The sequence below is a fragment of the Meriones unguiculatus genome, chromosome 2 (genome assembly GCF_030254825.1).
Source record: "Meriones unguiculatus strain TT.TT164.6M chromosome 2, Bangor_MerUng_6.1, whole genome shotgun sequence".
Lineage (NCBI taxonomy): Eukaryota > Metazoa > Chordata > Mammalia > Rodentia > Muridae > Meriones > Meriones unguiculatus.
In genome coordinates this window covers 99,017,122-99,037,215 of record NC_083350.1, presented here as the reverse complement: position 1 = coordinate 99,037,215, position 20,094 = coordinate 99,017,122, and the positions used below count along the sequence as shown (strand labels likewise).

At 44.3% G+C, this 20,094-nt stretch overlaps 1 protein-coding gene and 1 non-coding gene across 7 annotated transcripts; both read left to right on the top strand.

Annotated features, from left to right (window-relative positions):
• Positions 1-1,202: 1,202 nt before the first annotated feature.
• Slc25a3 (solute carrier family 25 member 3) lies at positions 1,203-8,250 on the top strand. Of its 6 annotated transcripts, none has more exons than XM_021626887.2 (8): positions 1,203-1,339; positions 1,532-1,680; positions 2,884-3,008; positions 5,307-5,486; positions 6,246-6,427; positions 6,900-7,072; positions 7,726-7,836; positions 7,915-8,250. In XM_021626887.2, the coding sequence occupies exons 2-8, from the start codon at positions 1,536-1,538 to the stop codon at positions 8,073-8,075; spliced, it is 1,077 nt and encodes a 358-aa protein (XP_021482562.1). In that variant the 5' UTR covers positions 1,203-1,339; positions 1,532-1,535; the 3' UTR covers positions 8,076-8,250. The 6 variants fall into 6 exon arrangements, with proteins under 6 accessions (XP_021482562.1, XP_060233901.1, XP_021482561.1 ...); XM_021626886.2 differs by having other exon boundaries at positions 1,206-1,343; XM_021626888.2 differs by lacking the exon at positions 2,884-3,008 and adding an exon at positions 3,177-3,298 and having other exon boundaries at positions 1,237-1,343.
• LOC132652665 (small nucleolar RNA SNORA53) lies at positions 6,586-6,831 on the top strand. Its single transcript, XR_009590243.1, has one exon. It is a non-coding gene; the product is annotated as a small nucleolar RNA SNORA53 (small nucleolar RNA).
• Positions 8,251-20,094: the final 11,844 nt, after the last annotated feature.

The following is a 20,094-nucleotide window of genomic DNA, read 5'->3' as shown; positions in this document are numbered from 1 at the left end:
CTTGTTAGGCTTCATGCACGCACCCATCTCTGAGCTATCAGGATACTCACCTCCTTTACATTTTGGGGGCTGGGACTGGAATTCATGGCCTCTTGAACCACTGGGCTGTGTCTCTAGCCCTGGTTGGTTTGTATGAGGAATGTCCCCCATAGTTAGTCTTTGGCACTTGGTCCCTTGGTAGCTCTGTTTTGGGAGGTTTACCAGCCTGGCTGGAAGCATTATGTACCTGGGGTGGGCTGTGAGATTAAAAAGCCTTGGCTGGGCAGTAATGGCACAGCTTTTGATCTTAGCACTGGGAGGCAGAGGCAGGAGGATCTCTGTGAGTTCGAGGCCAGCCTGGTCTAGAGAGTGAGTTCTAGGACAGCCAAAGCTACACAGAGAAACTGTCTCAAAAAACAAAAACAAAAATCCAAGAAGTCTTTCTCTGTGTAGCCTTGGTTGTCCTGGACTGACCTCAAACTCGCAGCGATCCGCCTGCCTGAGTGTTGGGATTACAGACATGCACCACTGTGCCCTGATAAATTCTAAGAAGCCTAACAGGTTTGATCTACTAAAGTCTCCCGCATGGATCTAGGCCCTGGCTTGTTGATTTGAAAGTAACGGTGATCTTCTAAATGTCTTAAGCACACACAACCTGTCAGTTATTTTCATTCCAGCGCATCCCCATGCCTCCAGGAAAGAAGCATTTATTGTTTTCATGTGGCATGGACGGTACTAGGATAGAGGCATTTTTATGTATCATATGAGTTCTTCCTGCACGTTTCCACCAGAACTTGGTGGAAAATTTAGACATGCCTATGTCTAAAGTCAGTGAGTGGAATTTTTTATGAAAAGTATGATGGCGGGAATTGCGACCTAAGATCTTGTAGTGATATACTAGCTTCAGTACCTAAATAACGTATCCCTTAAGCATTCCTGCTTTAAAAAGTTTATACCGGTCAATTAAAGGCATGTAAAAATTCCTGGTACCAAGAAGACACACCTGAAGGTGAAGGGACATAGTGGTCTCCTGCCAAGGCTAAGGCCAAGGCCAAGATTACACATTAAGAAAAAGGTGGGGGAAGCGGCCCTGGGAATGCGCGCCTGCGCACTACGAACACTCCTGCGCACTAGCCGGGCCGGAAGAGCCGGGGCGGGGGCGGGAATAAGGTTGCTAGGAGTACGGAATGACGCTCGGGCTCCGCGTTCTTCTCCGCCAATGGGCAGCGCGTGGCGCGGTGACGTAGCACGTGCGTCACGGTGACGCCGCGCGAAGGGCACGATCTTCGGGCGGGGAGGACATTCGGTCTCTGTGAGCCACAGCCTTGCCCAGCGAGCGGTTGGGTGTTCGCCATCTTAGGCAAGTGAGTGCGTCCTGGCCTTGCCGCGGAGGGTGCGGGGCGCGGAACCCCGAAGTCCCTTGTGGCTGCCGCCCTGGCCGTGGGCCCGGCCCGGCTCAGCGTCCCTGGGGGAGAAGCTGTGACCTCCTCAAGGGCGCGGAGCCCGGCGTGCCCGGCGCCGGGTCTCACTCCGTGCTCTGTCCCCCCCGCAGGAGGATGTTCTCGTCCGTGGCGCACCTGGCGCGGGCGAACCCCTTCAACGCGCCGCACCTGCAGCTGGTGCACGATGGCCTGTCGGGTCCCCGCAGCCCCCCGGGCCCGCCCCGGCGTTCCCGCCACCTGGCCGCCGCGGCCGTGGAAGGTGAGGTCACACCCTGCCCCTGTGCGAGCCCTGGTTCCATGGTCCCCCCTGCCCTGCCTCCGTGGCTTGGGCAGGGTCTGGAGGTCGGGGAAGGACGCGCCAGCCCTGGACCTGAGCACCGGTCTCTCTCTGGCCCTGGGACGTCAGCTCTGACGCCCTAGGCCGCTGTCGGATACTTGGCCCTCCCTCAAGGGCGTGGAAGGGCCCAGGTCCAGCGCCACTCAAGTGACCTCCGTGTCCCCGAGGGAGTAGAGGCAGAGAGGCGGTGACCCCTCTCTTTATCTTCCCCAGGAGCCCGCTTGGTCAGCCAAGTCTGTTGGGTAAAGGCTCATTTTCAACGACTAGCCAGCCACAGTTGCAGCTCCATAACCCTTTATTTGATTTGCCTCTCTTAAGTATTTTGATCATCTTTTTATTTGATCGTATATGAGGTAATGCGGTTGGGAGTCTGTTGCTATTGGTGCTACAGGTGGAAGAGGTGACTTGCAGATTATAAGGTGTGTGTACGCATCCATTTGAGTTTATAATTTTGGGTTCAAGGTGGTTTTCTGTAGCTTAGTTGTGGGTTTTACCTTGAAAACCGAGTTATAGGACTCCAGAATTAGCCACACTGAGAGAGTAAAACAATTGCCTCCCTTCCCCCAGTCATTCCTGTGCTTCTGTTGTGTGAATGGAAAAGCCCGTTCACTTTCCTATTTCCTATCATTGTCCTCTGATTTAAAAAGCTAAAGCAAATGTTTGTATATTTAATGTTTCTGACTGCAGGAATTAGGCATATGTGATTTCATAAGAGTTTATAAGTGGGTAGTTGGTTAATGGCTGGAGTAAACGTTAAAGTTAACAAGCTTTGTACCCATCAAGTGCTCGTTCTCAGTATGATTTTGTTCTTGGAAGGTGCTCTCTTAGTAGCTGCTTTGAGTTGATGTTACCAACGCAGGAAATTTTAGAAAACAGTCAAAATAAGTTTCAGTTGGTATCTCCCAGATACACATCCTAATAATTTTAAGGGATCTGCTTTGACAGTGACTTTCTTATAATTTACGCGGTAGGGAACTCATCTTTTTAAAATTAATTGTAGCCGGTGGCTAACACTGCATAGTAGTCATAGTACTATTTCAGAAAGAAATAGAATTTTCTTTAATTCCCCTGGACTTTCTCAGTCTCTGAAGAAATAATTGGTTTTTTTTTTCTTCAATCAAACAGAGCAGTATAGCTGTGAATATGGATCTGGCAGATTCTTTATCCTCTGTGGAGTTGGAGGGATTATTAGCTGTGGCACAACACATACAGCATTGGTTCCTCTAGATCTGGTTAAATGCAGAATGCAGGTTTGTTTTGCATGCTGGACTAAAACATTGTTGAAATGTGTTTCCTAAGTTGTGAGATACAGACTGCTACTAACAAGCTGTCTGGAAACCTAACTACCCAGGAGGTAAGTTGATGAGCACTAATACGAATTTATATTAAAATGCACGGTGTGTCTTGTCTTATTACAGAGTACAGTTGTGAATTTGGCACCATGAAGTATTATGCACTATGTGGCTTTGGTGGGGTCTTAAGTTGTGGGCTGACACACACTGCTGTTGTCCCCCTGGATTTAGTAAAATGCCGCATGCAGGTTTGTATTGGCATGAGTGTTATGTTATTATTTGCTGTATTTTATGGATGGGTGGGTGGGTGTGGAGGTAAGGGCCTGGGTTCTCTGCTGGAGCCACATGGAACTTAGGTTGTCATTGGGGGGCAGGTTTGGCAGGCAAGCACAGGCTCTTAAGTGTGTGTGCTAGGAGCAGCCTCTACCACTGAGCTACATTTCCAGCTTAGTCTATTTTTTTAAAACTATTTTTACTTTATGTGTATGGGTTACCTGCATGTATGTTTGTGTACCATATGTTTGCCTGGTGCCCTGGGTGGCCAGAAGATGGCATCTGATTCCCTGGAACGTGAGTTAATGGGTGGTTGTGAACCAGCATATAGGTGCTGGGACTTAAACCCAGATCCTCTGGAAGAGCAGCCTGACTTTAAAGAGCTTCACAAATGAGAAGTGAAAGTATCCGAACTGCTATAGAGTTCAGCAGAAATCAGTCCCAGCTCCAGTTATTTATTTGTAGCTATTTTTATTTTTTTTAAGTACGTGGGCATCCAGGGAAGCCAAAAGAGGGCCTCAGGTCACCTGGAGCTGTACAGGTGGTTGTGAGCTATACCACCTGGGTGCTGGGAGCTGAGCTCTTCTGGAGAGTACTGTGTCCTCTTCCACCAGCCTCTCCAGCTTTCTTCTAAGGTGCCTCTCACTGTGGGTAGATAGATGTTAGTTGTTCCTGCCCTTAATGTAAGTGCATCTTCAGTGCTACTGTTCAGTTCTGGCTAGTGGTGTTGTTTTTTTTTTTTCTTTTTCTTTTTTTTTTCTTCAAAGCTTAGTTCAAGATCCCAAGTAGTCATTGCAGCAGTATTTTACATATCAGAATGGGTGGTCAGTCTTCATGTGTTATGTGAAGTAAATTCCTGTCCCTAAATATTGAGGCAATGGACATGCTTATTTCTCAAAGAAGCTCTTATTGTCTTCATAGGAAAATATTGTGAGCATTGCTTCTTCTATTTTTCTCATAATTTGAGTTTTATAATTATTGAAACAAAAGTAATCAAACATTAAAAATTTATTTGTTTTAAACAGGGTTAGAGGTCTCTTTACCTAAAAGAGAAAGGAAGGTGAAATTTTAGGGAGAGAGGGGCAGGTGATGTATACCAACTCTTCTAGTACTGGCAGAAATACTGAGATAAGCACTCTTACTCCCATTGGTTATTAAATGATAGATACAGAGCAGAACTTCTGAAACATGCATGTCTCTTGGAGTGAACGTAATTCCCGAAATAGAAGAGACTGTAGATGCTGTACCTCTTAGAGTTGTGCTTAGTTTGGTTATCTAATGTTTACAGTGGTTCATGGCATAGTATGATCTACTTAGAGGGCTCTAATAGCAGTACTAGTATCTGAAGAACAATTTTATTTTTTACTTTTTGTTAACATTTTAGAGTTTCAACTATCCAAGTGATAAGTAAAACTTAACAGAAGCTAGACTTCGATGTAGATGTTGTTTATAAAAACAATCCTAAATAGAGCCTGAAAGTGGTGGCTCATTCCTGTCGTCCAGCACTTAGGAGGCAGAGGTTTGCTGAATTTGAGGCCAGCCTGGGATAGAGACCCTGTTTTGGCCACTTAGGTGATATCTCTAAGCACTTTAGTAAAATGTTGAACGTGATCACACACAGCGATAATCCCAGCGCTAGCAAGAAGGATAGAGGAGGATCCCTGAAGTTCCCTGGCCAGGAGAAGCTCCCACCATTGACCTCTGGCCTCCACACACATGCACACAGAAGCCCATATACATGATCACACCATACAAAAATTTAAAAAGGTGTTTAGCTTATATTAAGCTAAGAACTTGCATATACCTTTTTTTTTTTTTTAGTTACTTAAAATTTAAAAGCACAGTAGTAAAGTGTGACAGTGTTAGATATCTTTAAATTTTGTTTTCACAAAACTCATGGTAAAGAACTTGGCAAATAAAGAAACACCACACAGCTAAATTAACATAGCTCTTTGCATTTTATTAACATTTCCCTTTTTAAAGGTGGACCCTCAGAAGTACAAAGGAATATTTAATGGCTTCTCCATCACACTGAAAGAAGATGGTGTTCGTGGTTTGGCTAAAGGATGGGCCCCAACTTTCATTGGCTATTCCATGCAAGGGCTCTGCAAATTCGGCTTTTATGAAGTCTTCAAAGTCTTATACAGCAACATGCTTGGTGAGGTATGTGATTTAACTTTGACAGTAGAAGTTCCAAGTATTTGAGATTGAAAAGGATCTTATAGCCTGTAATCCCAGTGCTCAGGGAGGCAGGTAGGTTGAGTTGAGTTTAAGGCCAGCCTGGTCTACAAAGCTGAGTCCAAGACAGCCACGGCTACAGAGAGAAACCCTGTCTTGAAAAAAGAAAAAGAAAAAGGATCTTGTGCTTTTCTTGACTTTTCTTGCTTTGTGGCTAAAGAAATGGCTCCAGAAATAGTGAGCTTCGTGTCTCAAATCATAACAGATAGGATGAAAAACAAAGTATTCCATAAGATTTTTGTGCTTCTCTTAATGTAAGTATGGTTGGTGTGTGTTAGTGTAAGAGTCTGGGGTTCCTTTGTGTAGCATAGGATTACTTATATGTGCCCCATAGGTGTTCAGAACATGGACATCGTGTGGTAGTTAAACATTTGGTTCATGAGGCTGAGAGGCTGTACATTCATTCTGATACTGTGTGTGATTCATGGGCTGTAATAAGTTCAGACAAATCAGGCAGAGTCGTGTACATCTGTTAGCCTAGCATTCAGGAGGCAGAGGTATATTGTGACTTTGAAGCCAGCCTGTCCTATAAGGAAGGCTAAAATTGTATAGACTGAAGTTTGGTCTTAAGCCAAAAAAGGGAAGAGGAATATTTTAATAATATCTGCAGTTGCAGCATGTCATAGAAAGTTAGATTGAAACAGCTGGTGCAACAGCAATTCATGTCTGTGTTTTGATTTTTAGGAAAACACCTATCTGTGGCGCACATCACTGTACTTAGCTGCTTCTGCCAGTGCTGAATTCTTTGCCGACATTGCCCTGGCTCCTATGGAAGCTGCTAAAGTTCGAATTCAAACCCAGCCTGGCTATGCCAACACATTGAGGGAAGCTGTTCCCAAAATGTATAAAGAAGAAGGCTTAAATGCGTAAGTGAGCATTTTCCTAAAAGTACCATTGGGGAAAAAGTCAAGTCTGTCAGTCTGAAAATGATCTGATACTTGTCAACATATCTCTTGACTTGGGTGGGGAGGGCTTGTTAGGATATTCCTAATATATTTGTAGTTAGTTTGTATGTTAATGTGCCAACATGCTTCCTTAGATCCACCTTTGTGGATGAATCTTGAATTGAGTTCTACTTGTAAACATCTTGTTTCTTGTAGTTCCAGTCCAAGAAACATCCAGCAACTTTGTTGGTTGTATAGTCGAAGGTGCTTGAGTCATTGGCATGTGAGATTAATATACCTGCACGTTAGTCATAAGGTTCTGATGGAAATGACGTGCGTTATGCTGTCGTGTGTTACTGTCAGGACTCGACTGGCGTGCGGACACTTCTGTGGCTGATGAAACTCGGCTATATTAACTTAGGCACCTATGTAAGTTAGTGTTCTAACTTCCTAGGTTCTACAAGGGTGTTGCGCCTCTGTGGATGAGACAGATCCCATACACCATGATGAAGTTCGCCTGCTTTGAACGTACTGTTGAAGCTTTGTACAAATTTGTGGTTCCCAAGCCTCGAAGTGAATGTTCAAAGCCAGAGCAGCTGGTTGTGACATTTGTGGCAGGTTACATAGGTATGGTTTTGTCTGTGCCTGTCTGTCTGTCTGTCTGTCTGTCTGTCTGTCTGTCTTATCTATGTATCTATGTCACTATATGACCCTAGCTGCCCTGGAACTTACTATGTAGATCAGAGATCCATCTGCCTCTAACTCCTAAGTGCTGGGATTGAAGGTATGCACTACCATACCCTGGCTGGTATGAATTATTTAGAACATACTTGTTCATGAAATTAGGGACAATTTTTATCACTTCCATTATTGTTCCTTTGTGAAGAAGAGTGCCAAGGCTAAGAAACAGTTCTATACTTCTGTTTTTATGCTCTGTTGGTTCTCAATTCTGAAGAGTCTTGTTCTGTAGTTACCATTATTACTATGACATTCCGTTGTTATGTGCTTGAAAATGCATCTGTAACTCCATCTCCAGAGATACCCTTTTCTGATCTTTGTGGGCATACCAGACATGCATGTGGTACACACACACACACACACACATATAATGTACATACATACAGGGAAAACAGTCATACATATAAAATGAGTAAGTCTAACATTAAAAGATTTAAATAATAAAACTATGGAAGCCCAAGTGGTGACACCCTCCTGAAATCCTAGTACTTTGGAGGCAGAGGCAGGAATATTAGTTTGAGTTTATCTGTTTTCTCCCCCAGCTGGAGTCTTCTGTGCAATTGTTTCTCACCCTGCTGATTCTGTGGTCTCTGTGCTGAATAAAGAGAAAGGCAGCACTGCGTCTCAGGTCCTGCAGAGACTTGGCTTTAGAGGTAAGAAAGGCTCCCCCCTAAAGAAGGAGCACCACTTGGGTAGATGGTTCTCCCATTCACATTTCCTCTCTGAACCAGGTGTGTGGAAGGGCCTCTTTGCCAGAATCATCATGATTGGCACTCTGACTGCACTACAGTGGTTCATCTATGACTCCGTGAAGGTCTACTTCCGGCTCCCTCGCCCTCCTCCTCCCGAGATGCCAGAGTCCCTGAAGAAGAAGCTTGGCCTAACTGAATAGACGTCAGAGTCACACGGACTGAATCTGCTTGCTGATCAGTGTTGAAGAAAGTGCAAAGGAACTTTTATATATTTGAAAGTATAGGAAGTTGTCTGTTCCTGATATAATTACTGTAGTACCCTTGCTTAAAGCAAGAGTTTCAAACTTACTGCTAAATAAACCCATCTATTCGTGATGTTTTTGAGTTTGTTATTTTAAAAAATAGTGTTAAAAAAGATTTAGCTCAAAAATAGAATTAAAGATATACCTAGGAAAAAATGTAAACTTAACAATTGGTGCTATTCATAAATTGTCCCCTCAAGGAGGTCCTGGAATAGGAAGTAGTCTTAAGTTTTCAAAAACATGGTTCATTAAATATGGAAAAAACTGACTTGTGGTTTTATTTTGACCACCTAATTTTAGCAAAGCAGATTTGTCTCATGTTCAGTTTTTAATGCTAGTGAGTTTTGATCCTTATTTGTAAAAGGGTGTCCAAATTAGGCTATTCGTAGAATGATAGTTAAGGACCAAAACAAGATTGCTAAAAAAAAACCTCCTAAGGTAACCTGGTTTTCACAACCAGACTAAATTTACTGTCAGCTATTTCCAGTTTGATTTTTATGAGAAAGACTGCTAGACAATTGACTGAGGTGGATGAAGCTGGAGACACTCTTGAGGTTTGCCTAGAGGGGTCAGCCCACATGTTAATGCTACAGTGTGATGTGTTCTGAATCCAGTTTTCCACTTGTGTTATTAGAAATACACAGGCCCAATTTGTGTTCTCCTGATTTTTGCCTTGAAGTCCTTGGTTATTTGGAGAAGGCTGACAATCTAATAAAGTGTATATGATGTATGTGGTATACATATAGTAGAGGGGAGGGCCTCAGTCTGAGGATTTGTTTTGAGACCAGGTCTCGTTTGTATCCCTGGCCAGTCAAGTGACCCTCCTGCCTCAGCTTTCTGGGGTTACAAATAGCCACTATGGCTTGCTTCTGCAAGGATTCCAAGAGAGACAAAATATTAAAAAATATTAAATAACGAATATTAAAAAATTCATTACCAATCTGTTTTCTAAGAATATCGAACTAAATTTAGGAACTATGTGTCTAGTTAACTGTATGTTAAACTTAAACCCATACTGAAGAGAAAGGGAGGGTTATTAGGTGAGATGTGTGTGCTTACTGGGTCTAACCAGGTGGTTGCTGCGGTACTGAGCAGACGCAGTATGCATTTGTTACTGCTACATCACAAAACCTAAAAGTGGCTTTTTGAAGTATCTTTTGAGCTGTTCTGGCTCTGGGCCTTACAACTTTTCGGTTGCCTGGGCTAGAAAGGTTCCCTTCCAGAATGTTTTATTAGTGGCTGTCTTTAGTAAGGCAGCTCCAAGACAGCTGAGTCTGGGTGGCATACCAGTAAAAGGCTGACGCTGACTTAGGGCTTGACCATCAAAGTCTTCTAGAAAATGAGCACACTCTTCAAATAGCAGATACAGGGAAGAAGAAAATACTTATTTTTAGAGAGGTCCTCATAATGTAGTCTGTCTGGTCTTGAACTCAGAGATCTGTCTCCCTCCTAAGGGCTGTTCTTGAAGGTGTGCAAGAGCACACATTGCCAAAGACTTCTTGCTAGTTGCCAGAGTGTAGGAACAAGTGGGATTGGAAATAGATTGGTGCAGCCAACCGAAAATAGAGCAGGGACCTAAAACTATTCAGGGCACCTGTCACTGAGGCATTCTTACTGCCCAGTGCAGGATTCAAGTTTTGTTGTAGGTGTTGGTATGTTGTGCTTAAGCTGTTGAAAATTACTCTCAACAGGTAGAAAGTTCAAAGCAGTTTCTAAGTGCTGCACAGGCATTTGTTCCTCAAAATCCAAGTAAAATGTCCACTTAAAAATTTATTAATTTGGGGGCTGGAGAGATGGCTCAGAGGTTAAGAGCACTGGCTGTTCTTCAAAAGGCCCTGAGTTCAATTCCCAGCAACAACATGGTGGCTCACAGTCATCTATAATGTCCCATCTATAATGTGATCTCTTCTGGTATGTAGGCAGAATAATGTATAAATAATAAATATTAAAAAATTATTAATTCAGCCAGGCACATGCCTTTAATCCCAGCAGAGTCAGGTGGATTGCTGTGAGTTCGAAGCCAGCCTGGTCTACAAGCTGAGTCCAGGATAGCCAAGGCTATACAGAGAAATCCTGTCTCAGAAAAAAAAACAAAAAAACAAAAAAAAATAATTTATCCAGGAAGTGATAATGTACAGCTTTAATCCCAGCACTCAAGAGGAAGGACAGGTGGATCTCTTGAGATCCAGGCCAGCCTGGTCTACAGAGTGTGTTCCAGGGTATCTCTGTGAGTTCAAGGCAAGCCTGGTCTACAAAGTCAAGTGCAGAACAGCCCAGGCTACACAGAGAAACCCTGTCTTGGTGGGAGGGGACCAAAAAACTTTTTTTTCAATGGGTGTATGCCTGTAACCCCAGCACTTGTGAGATAAAGGCAGGAGGATTGCTAATGTGAGACCAGTCTGGACTACATAGAACTTCTGAGAGTTCACATGTACTAAGAAATAAATGTACTAATAAGTATTCAACTCTCATAGCTTAATACATATGTTGGTTTTTTTTTTTTTAAATTTTGACATTTAATTACATGTCTGATGTCAGGCAGAGCAGAACATCCATGAAAGAGGAGTAAATGAGATTGGCAGTGATACTACAGAAGGGTCCAAATTGTACTAATTAAGTCATGAAGTCTTTCTGTTAACTTGCGAGTTACACATTGTTTCCTTAGGAAAAGAAACTGTATAGTTTACACACAAACACACATTGGTCTTTTTGAGAAAGGGTTTCTCTGTGTAGCCTTGGCTGTTCTGCACTTGACTTTGTAGACCAGGCTGGCCTTGAACTCACAGAGATTGCTTGCCTGTGCCACTGCACTCAGCTTATAATTTTTTATTATGGCAAAAAGTCTTGAGTTTAAAACCTCAAGTACCACACGGTTAAGAACAGACAAGATAAACAGAAACCCTGTGTTAGATAACCAAAAATAAAATAAACTGATATTTTTTGTTTGTTTGTTTTGTTTTTGAGACAAAGATTCTACATTGGCTGTCCGGAAACTCACTATGTAGATCCAGGCTGGCCTTGAGCTTGAACAAAGATCCACCTGCCTCTGCCTCCTAAGTGCTGGGATTAAAGTCATATGCCACCACACCTGGTAAGAAATAAACTAATAAATTTAGAGGAATCTAGTTCACAGTGGAATGCTGTACCTTCTCTGAAATGTCAAATATATATTGATAAGTTAGGTTTCCTTAGATTAACTATTGAGTAAATTATCTCATAGAAGCCAGCCTGTTCTCAGACATATTGTGGAAGTCCTTGGATTGTTACCTTCACCATAGCATAGCTTATGACTCGAGCAGTAGTTCTCAACCTTTCTTAATACAGTTCCTCCTGTTGTGACCCCCAACCTCGATCTCAAAGATCCACCTGCCTCAGCCTCCAAGGCTGTGCTCCTAGACTGTCAAGTGCCGTACATGTAACAGTCACTATAAAGTCTTGTAAGTGACAATTGGGGTGCGTATATAAAATATAGTCCCTGCCTAATACTGTGGTCAGGATTTGGTGGAGAAATGAGGGGGCTTGCTTTGGGGAACGCAGAGATTTGAAGATGGAATATAATTGATGCAGAGGCGGAACTATTCCAGACCCAATCCTCTGTGCTAGGAAATTTGCTAACCAGTTAAGATTGGTCTGCGTCTGATCCAGCACTTACTCATGGATGAACCATTGTCGATTTCATTGGCTGTACATCTGGCTTGATTTGAGATGATGTATAAAAAAGACATGCTTCCCCGGGCAGAGGCAGGCAGATCTCAGTGAGTTCGAAGCCAGCCTGGTCTACAAAGAAAGTCTAGGACAGCCAAGGCTACACAGAGAAACCTTGTCTCGAAAAACAAAAACCAACAACCAAAAAATCAAACCCCAAACAAAAACAAAAAGGACATGCCACAGAAAGGCAAAGAATTATTCAAGACTATTTGCGGGAGGGTATTGGCGAATATAGCCAAGGTACGTGGTAATGTCTATGCCTTTTACTTTGTATTCTTTTTACTGTGTGTAGTGAATGTATACTAATAAAACTTAAAAATTCAACAAGTGGGAAAAAAAGACCATCTTTACAGTATTATTAAAGTGATATTTTCTACTGACAGAAACGAATCCAAAGGTTCTCATCGTCCCATATTTGTCACAAAAAATACTTGACATGATCATTAGCCCAGTGATTTCTGGATTATGAAGTTCCATCAAGAAAGTCCTGGCCTGGGGGGATGTAGATCAGTGGTAGGCCTCTGACCTAGCCTATATGAGGCCTGGGGTTCCATTGCCAACACAAGGCCGGTTCATTGTTATAACAGATAATCCTGATAGATTTGTGAACCATTCTTGTGGTTTATTCTTTGATTTTGTGTATGTGTGCATCTGTGTGTGTGAATGCAGGTACTTATAGGGGTCAGAGGCTTCGGATCCTCTGGAACTAGAGTCACAGGTGGTTGTGAGCTGCCTGATGTGGGTGCTGGAACCAGAACTTGGATGCCCTGTTATTATATGTCCTTAACTGCTGAGCCATCTCTCCAGGCTCCATTATTTCAATAGCTAGCAGCACTTACAGTATTATGAATTGTCACTTGTGCCACTATACTTAACTCTGAATTATAATCCCTCCCACCCTGTTCCTTTCATCCTTCCAAATCCTTTTTTTATACTTTGTCTTGCTCGCTCTCAAATTCATGCCCTCTGAATTATTTTAAATACTGACATTTTAAACATTTTTAAGTAACCTCTTCTAGTGTGTCTGATTAAAGTGTTTGCAGGAGCATAGTTTGCTTCATTTGGGTATCACTATGGACACAAATACCGTGTCAGGATGTGTCACAGTAATGTTTTCCCTATGACACATTCATTCTAAAGACATTAAAAAGTGCTAGACTGATTTTTTTTTCCAGAAAGCTTGTGTTGCTTACAGATTTACGTACCAGTCTCTAAAGAATAAAGGAAGGAAGGCTGCAGTGATGTCTTAGAGGTTAAGAGCACCAGAGGACCTGGGGTTCAGTTTTTGATATCCTTATGTTCAGGCAGAACACATAAGATTAAGGTCTGGTTGCTAAGAGCAGATGTTCTTGCAGAGGACCCAGGTTTGATTCCCAGCACCTCAGGGTGGCTCACAACCGTCTATAGTTCCAGTTGAAGGAAATTCAACTCTGTCTTCTGACTTCTGAGGACACCAGGCATGCATATAAGCAAAGCACTCAAAGAAATATATATATATATACATATATATATATATATATATTTAATGTATGAGTGTTCTGCCTGCAGAACACTTCTGGCATACACCTGCATGCCAGAAGAGGGCATCAGATCCCAGTAGAGGTGGTTGTAAACCAACATGTGGTTGCCAGGAATTGAACTCAGGACCTCTGGAAGAACAGGCAGTCCTTTTAACCTCTGAGCCATCTCTCCAACCCAAAAAGAAATCTTTTAAACCCATTTTTCCTTTATATTGAAAACGGATTCTTTTCTCATAGAATATGTCCTGATCATAGTTTCCCTGTCCTTTACTCCCGGTCTCCCCACTTTCCCTCCTTTCCTGATTCATTCTTTTTCTGTGTCTCATTAGAAAAGAACAGGCTTCTAAGAGATAACTACTGTTCTAGTGCTGTGAAGAGACACCATGACCATGGCAGCTCTTATAAAGGAAAACATTTAATTGGGGGCTGGTTTACAGTTCAGTGATTTAGTCCATTACTGTCATGTTGGGAAGCATGGTGGCAGGCAGGCAGACATGGTGCTGGAGAAGTAGCTGAGTGTTGTACATCTGGATTTGCAGGCAGTAGGAGGACAGTGAGACATTGGGCCTGGCTTGAGCATCTGAGATCTCCCAGTGACACACTTACTTCAACAAGACCATATCTCTTAATAGTTCCACTATCTATAGGCTTATGGGGACCATTTTCATTTACCACCACAACCAAACATGACAAAATATAGTAAAGCGGCTGAAGAGATGGCTTAGAGGTTAAGAGCACTGGCTGCTCTTCTAAAGGTTCTGAGTTTAATTCCCAGCAACCACATGGTGGCTCACAACCATCTATACAGATACAGTGTCCTCTTCTGTCATGCAGGCAGAACACTGTATACATAATAAATAAATCTTAAAAAAAACCCCATCATATCAAAGTTAGACAAGGCAAACCAACAGAAGGAAAAGAGTCCCAAGAGTAGGCACAAGAATCAGAGACCCACTTATTCTCATGCTCAGGAGTCCCTTAGAAATACTAAACTGGGGCTGGAGAAATAGCTTAGTGGTTAAGAGCACCGGCTGCTCTTCCAGAAGATGAGTTCAATTCCCAGTGACCACATGGTGGCTCACAACCATCTTTAATGAGATCTGGTGCCCTCTTCTGGCATGTAGGTGTACATGCAGGCATATACTGTATACATAAAAAATAAATCTTAAAAAAAAGAAATATTAAACTGAAAGCTACAATATATACCCTGAGGACCTGGTGCAGACCCATGCAGGCCCTGTGCTTGCTGCTTCAGTCTTTTGAGTTCTTATGCACCTTGCTCAGTTGATTCAGAGGTCCTTGCTCTTCTGACTCTTCTGTAAGACCCCTCTGGCTCTTACACTCTTTCTGCTTCCTCTTCTGAGGGGTCTCCTGGTCTCTGAGGGGAGAGATTTGATGCAGACATCCCATTACTCTCCAAGTAATGTCTGGCTGTATTTTCATCTGCTGCAGGAGAAAGCTTCTCTGATTATGACTGACTAAGGCACTGATCTATGACTATACAGGATATCATTAGAAGTCATTTTATTGATACTTAAAAAAAAGATCAGTAGTATTGGTTTTATCCTAGGCCTCTGGGCTACCTACTCTCTGGGTCTTGGTCACCCGGTAGTGTCCTATATGGGTTCCATCTCATGGAGTGGACCTCAAGTCAAACCAGACATTGGCTGCCTGTGCCGCCAGTGCCCAGCGTGTTCTGCAGGTAGAATGGATTGCATGTCAGAGGTTTTGGACTGGTTTGATGTTTATGTTTCTCTTTTGGTGGCCAGCTGAGTACCTTCCATGACCAGAGACACTACAATTAGAACGTAGGGTGACGGCTCCTCGTGGGCACCAGCTGGACTTCTTCACGTTCAGTGAGCTGTGTGGGTGTTGTTCTTGGCAGTTCACGGAGAGCAGCCCTGTGTTGCAGCAATAGCCGGGGGTTGCTGACCCTCTTGGCCAACAGCTCAACTGAGTGCAACCCAGTCCCACTACTGGAAGCCACGTTTGGTGACAAGAGATGGCCAGTTAGGATTCCATATCCCCCATTCTTAGGAGACCTCATCGGAACACCTCCACATACTCTAGGAAGTTTCCACAGCCTCTCCGAAATGCCCCTCAATTCCAGCTGCCTCTCTACATTCTCTACTGTGTCTTCCTTTCCTTTCCAGCTCTGCCATGCTAGCTGGGCTGTCGTGCAGACCTATTGCCCGGGCTGTTATTAGTTGTGTGTGTTTTCCCCAACACAGTATTTTCATTAATTGTTTGGGAGGTTCATACAATGCACCCTGATCATACTTGACTCCCGTTCTTCCCAGGTCCACCCTCCCACCTTTTGGCTCCTCTTCCCCAGAAAAAAAGAAAAACAAACAAACAAAAACCTCCCCCTAAGTTCAGTTTGTGTTGTCCATACACTCACTGGAGCAGTTTTTTCCGCGTGGCCAGCCCCTTAGAGAAAACTGAGTCCTTCTCCACACGACCTCCACCCCCCACCAGAAGCCATCAACTGTGAAAAGCTACACTTCAGCATCATTATCACAGTTTTTAAGGACTCTCTTCAAATATCTTCCTGTCTGGGCTGTTTCTTTTGGGGGTGGGGTGGGGTTGTCACAGAGCCTCCAATATCTCTCATTCTCATTTATGAGTCTTCAGTCAACAAGAGCACTGCAAGCCGGGTTCGGTGGCCCGAGCCTGTTATCCCAGCACTCTGGGAGGCAGAGTCAGGTGGATCTCTGTGAGTTCAAGGCCAGCCTGGTCTACAAAGTAAGTGCAGGACAGCCAAGACTGCACAGAGAAACCCTGTCTCAAAAACACCAAAGCAAACCAAACAGTACCACGGCAAAAGAAGTTTCCTTATCCACAGATCATGGACATTAACTTGGCTTGGGACAGCAGCACACGCTACGGAAGTCTTCGGAGACCTAATCCAGGAAATGAACCCTTCTTCATCTCCGATGTCTTGTTGCTCAGGGTGGAGAGCGTGTCCTGGGCAGGAGCTGCCTGCGCTCCAGGCTGCTGTACACCACCCTGGCCGCGGCCTGCGGCCCCCCTGGCGTGACCAGCCTGACTGCAGCCTGCAGGTTTGCGGCTGGCCCCTAGCACTCCTCCCCCTCAGGGAGGATGAGCAGTGTGAGCTGCGGCAGTGACTGCTCCATGCCGCGGGCCTGAGCTGCAAGCCGAACATGGCCTGGCCTAGCTGATGGGGCAAGGTGGGCCTGGCGGTGGCTGGAGCCTTTGTCCCATACTTGTCACTGGAGTGGCATCTCTAGTTCCACTCCTCTCCACCGTGAGCCATCTTTTTTTGCAATTCCATGACACCATTTTTTTTTTTTTTTTTTTGACACTGGTCAACTCTACTCTTTTTTCCCTCTTGTTTTTTAAAATTTTATTTATTTATTCACTTTACGTCCCTATTTCAGCCCCTGCCCTCCTCTCCTCCAGGTTCCACCTACCTACCCTCTTTCCCCTTTCCTCCCTCCCCTTCTCCCCAGAAAGGGGGAGCCGCTCCTCTGTACCATCCCGCTCTGGCACATCGAGTCCATCAGCACTAGGTGCATCCCCTTCCACTGAGGCCGGACGAGGCAGCCCAGCCAGCCGAAAGGGATCAGCAGGCAACAGAGTCAGAGACAGGCCCAAGAGCATTTTCCTTTAAGACCTGCCCTTTTTAGTTGTAAGGTAATACTGCGAGCTCTGCACACTCATCTGTAGCTGAGTCTCTCCCGGAAGCCTCCAAGGGTCTCTCTGAGTGATCCTCCAGGACCAGAGGCCACCACCACCTTAAATCTATTAAGTGTGTTCTTAAGCTGGTGTCTAGGCATCTGGGTCTGGCATGATTATAGATCTTGGTGCTGATTTCTGGATTTGTCTTTGTTCTGTGTTTTGTTCCTTGGTCTCTCTGGATTTGTGGAGAGTGTGATGGCTCTGTGTTGCCTGCTCAGCTGTTGTGTTTAAAGGGAATGCCTGTTGGTGTTGGAATCTAGGATACTGGGATGAGTTGGGGGAATGGAAGGTTGGAGGAGAAGGTTGGGGAGAAGAAAGGGAGACCACAGCAGATTTTCTGCTACAGGGGGGTTGGTTCTGGAGGAGCAAAAGAAGTGTGGATCTGCCTTCTATTTACCCATTGCCGTGGGAGGAGTAGCCCTTGGCTTAGCAGGGGTGCCTGCTTGGGGGAGGGGCTAGGACAGATCAATGAGTGTTGGGATCGAGGTTAGAGGGAGAAGATTTGTGGGATCTGCAGGGGAATTGGGAAGGCTGCCACAGATGTTCTACTGCAGAGCTGAGCATGAGCCTGGGCCATTAGCTCTGGGAGAACAGAGGGAGAAGAGAAGATTGCCAAATAAACCAATCTTTGGTCTTTTGTTTGTTTCTTTTTCTTTCTTTTCTTTTCTTTTTTTTTTTTTTTGAGACAGATTTTCTCTATGTAGCCTTGCCTGTCCTAGAACTTGCTCTGTAGACCAGGCTGGCCCCAGCTCCAAAATCTGCCTGCCTCTGCCTCCTGAGCGCTGGGATTAAAGGTGTGCACTACTACTGCCTGGCTTGAATAAATAAATTTTTTAAAATAACTTATTAAATTTTATTCTCTGTGCATTGGTATGAAGTGTCAGAATCCATGGAACTGGAGTTACAGACAGTTGTGAATTGCCATGTGGGTACTGGGAATTGAACCCAGGTTATTTGGAATAACAGACAGTGCTCTTAACCACAGAGCTATCTCTCCAGCCCTAAATAATTCTTAAAAAAAAAATAGAAGAAGCCAGGCCAAGTGGTATATGCCTGTAATCCCAGCACTCTGAGAGGCAGAGGCAAACAGAGCTCTTCGAGTTCAAGGCCAGCCTGGTCTACAAAGTGAGTCCAGGACAGCAAAGGCTACACAGAGAAACCCTGCTTGGAAATGCCAAACCAAACCCAAACCAAAAAAATAACACAATAATTTATGTTCATTGGTATTTTGCCTGCATGCCTGTGAAGGTGCCATATCCCCTGGAACTGGAGTTATAGACAGTTGTGAGCTGTCATGTGGGTGCTGGGAATTGAACCCAGGTCCTTCAAAAGGGTAGCCAGTGCTCCTAACTGCTGTACCATCTCCTAACCCTAACACATGCCTTTAATCCCAGCACTCAGGATGCAGATGGCAGGTAGATATCTGAGTTTGAGGCCAGCCTGCTCTACAAAGTGAGTTCCGGGACAGCCAGGGCTACACAGAGAAACCTTGTCTCAAAAAGCCAAAAAGCACCCCCCCCCAAAAAAAAAATAGGCCCAAACCCAAACTAAGCAAGCAAGCAAGCAAATGAACAATTACAACAAAAAGATAGCTGTGGTTTGGGGTTGTCTTTTTTATTATTTTTTTTTAGTATATTCTTGTGATTTTGTTTTTGTGAGACAGGGTTTCTCCATGTAGCCCTTGCTGTTTTGGAACCTTGAACTCACAGAGATCTATCTGCCTCTGTCTCTAAGTACTGGGATTGAAGGATGAGCCACCACCAACTGGGCATTTTTTGTTTGTTTGTTTGCTTTTGTTTTTGTTTTTATAAATTGTCAAATGTCTATTTGTTTTGTTTTTGTCGTTTTTTTTTTCTTTCTGTGCTGGGAACTGAGCCTAGAGCTTTATGCAGACTGAGTTCTGTTCTCAGATCTTTAAATAGCTGATTTATTCACTCATTTAAATGTATTTAATTTTATGAATTTTTGTTTGATGTGTGCGAGCATCACATGTGCGTGGACTTGTGCCTCAGCACATGTGTGGAAGTCAGAGGAAGACTTGTGGAGTTGGCTCTCCTACCCAGTGAGTCCTGGGGGTTGAACTCAGGTCGTCGGGGTTAGTGGCGGGTGCCTCATTATCTCTGTAGGAAAGAAAGTCTCCTACAACACAGGCTGCCCTGAAGACAGGCCTAGCGGGTTTGTTTGTTTTTGCTGTTCTTTGTTCTGCTTTGAGGCAGCCTCTCACTATGTATCCCAGGCTGGCCTTGAACTAGGGAGGATTCTGCAACCTCAGCCTGCCCTATGCTGGGACTACAAGCATGAGCCACCTGTTTGACTTCATAAATGCTTTTGAACAAATGAACGAAACAGCTAAAGATAAAATTCCTGACATAGACCAGCAGGCATGGACCCACGAATGGGAAACAAGTACTTAAAACAAGCTGAGGCAGAGAGAGGCAGAACACTGTCCAGCTGTCTCTCACTGTAGTGGAAACCCAAGGCTTGCTGAGGAAGGACAGAGACAGGTTAAACAGCATGGGCGCTATCCCACAGCCTTTTAAAAGCGAGGTAGGCTAGGCCGAGAGACGCTCGGTGGTTAAGAACTGCTGTACTTCAAAGTGGTTAACCCATTGCTGTACCTTTATCACTATAGAGTGCTTCAGAGTTTCTGTAATTAGAGTTGCTGATGCTATTTTTGTTAAATGGCATGCATGTCAGAGGACAGCTTGTGGGAGTCAGTTCTCACCTACCATGTGGATTCCAGGGACTCAGGTGATCAGGCTTGGTGTCCAGAGCCACTTCACTGCCTGCTCATGCCCTGTCAGGTTGTGTTGGCTGCTTCTGGTCATGTTGCCACAAAGCTGTGCTGTGCTGAGGCAGAGCCCCCGTAGCTTTGTGAGCCCGCTGTACAAGCTGGTTTATCTGTGCATCTGTGCAGCACTGCTCTAGAGCCACGTTCCCACTCTATCTTAGGTGACTCCCATGCCACGCCCATTCCTCTCCCCCAA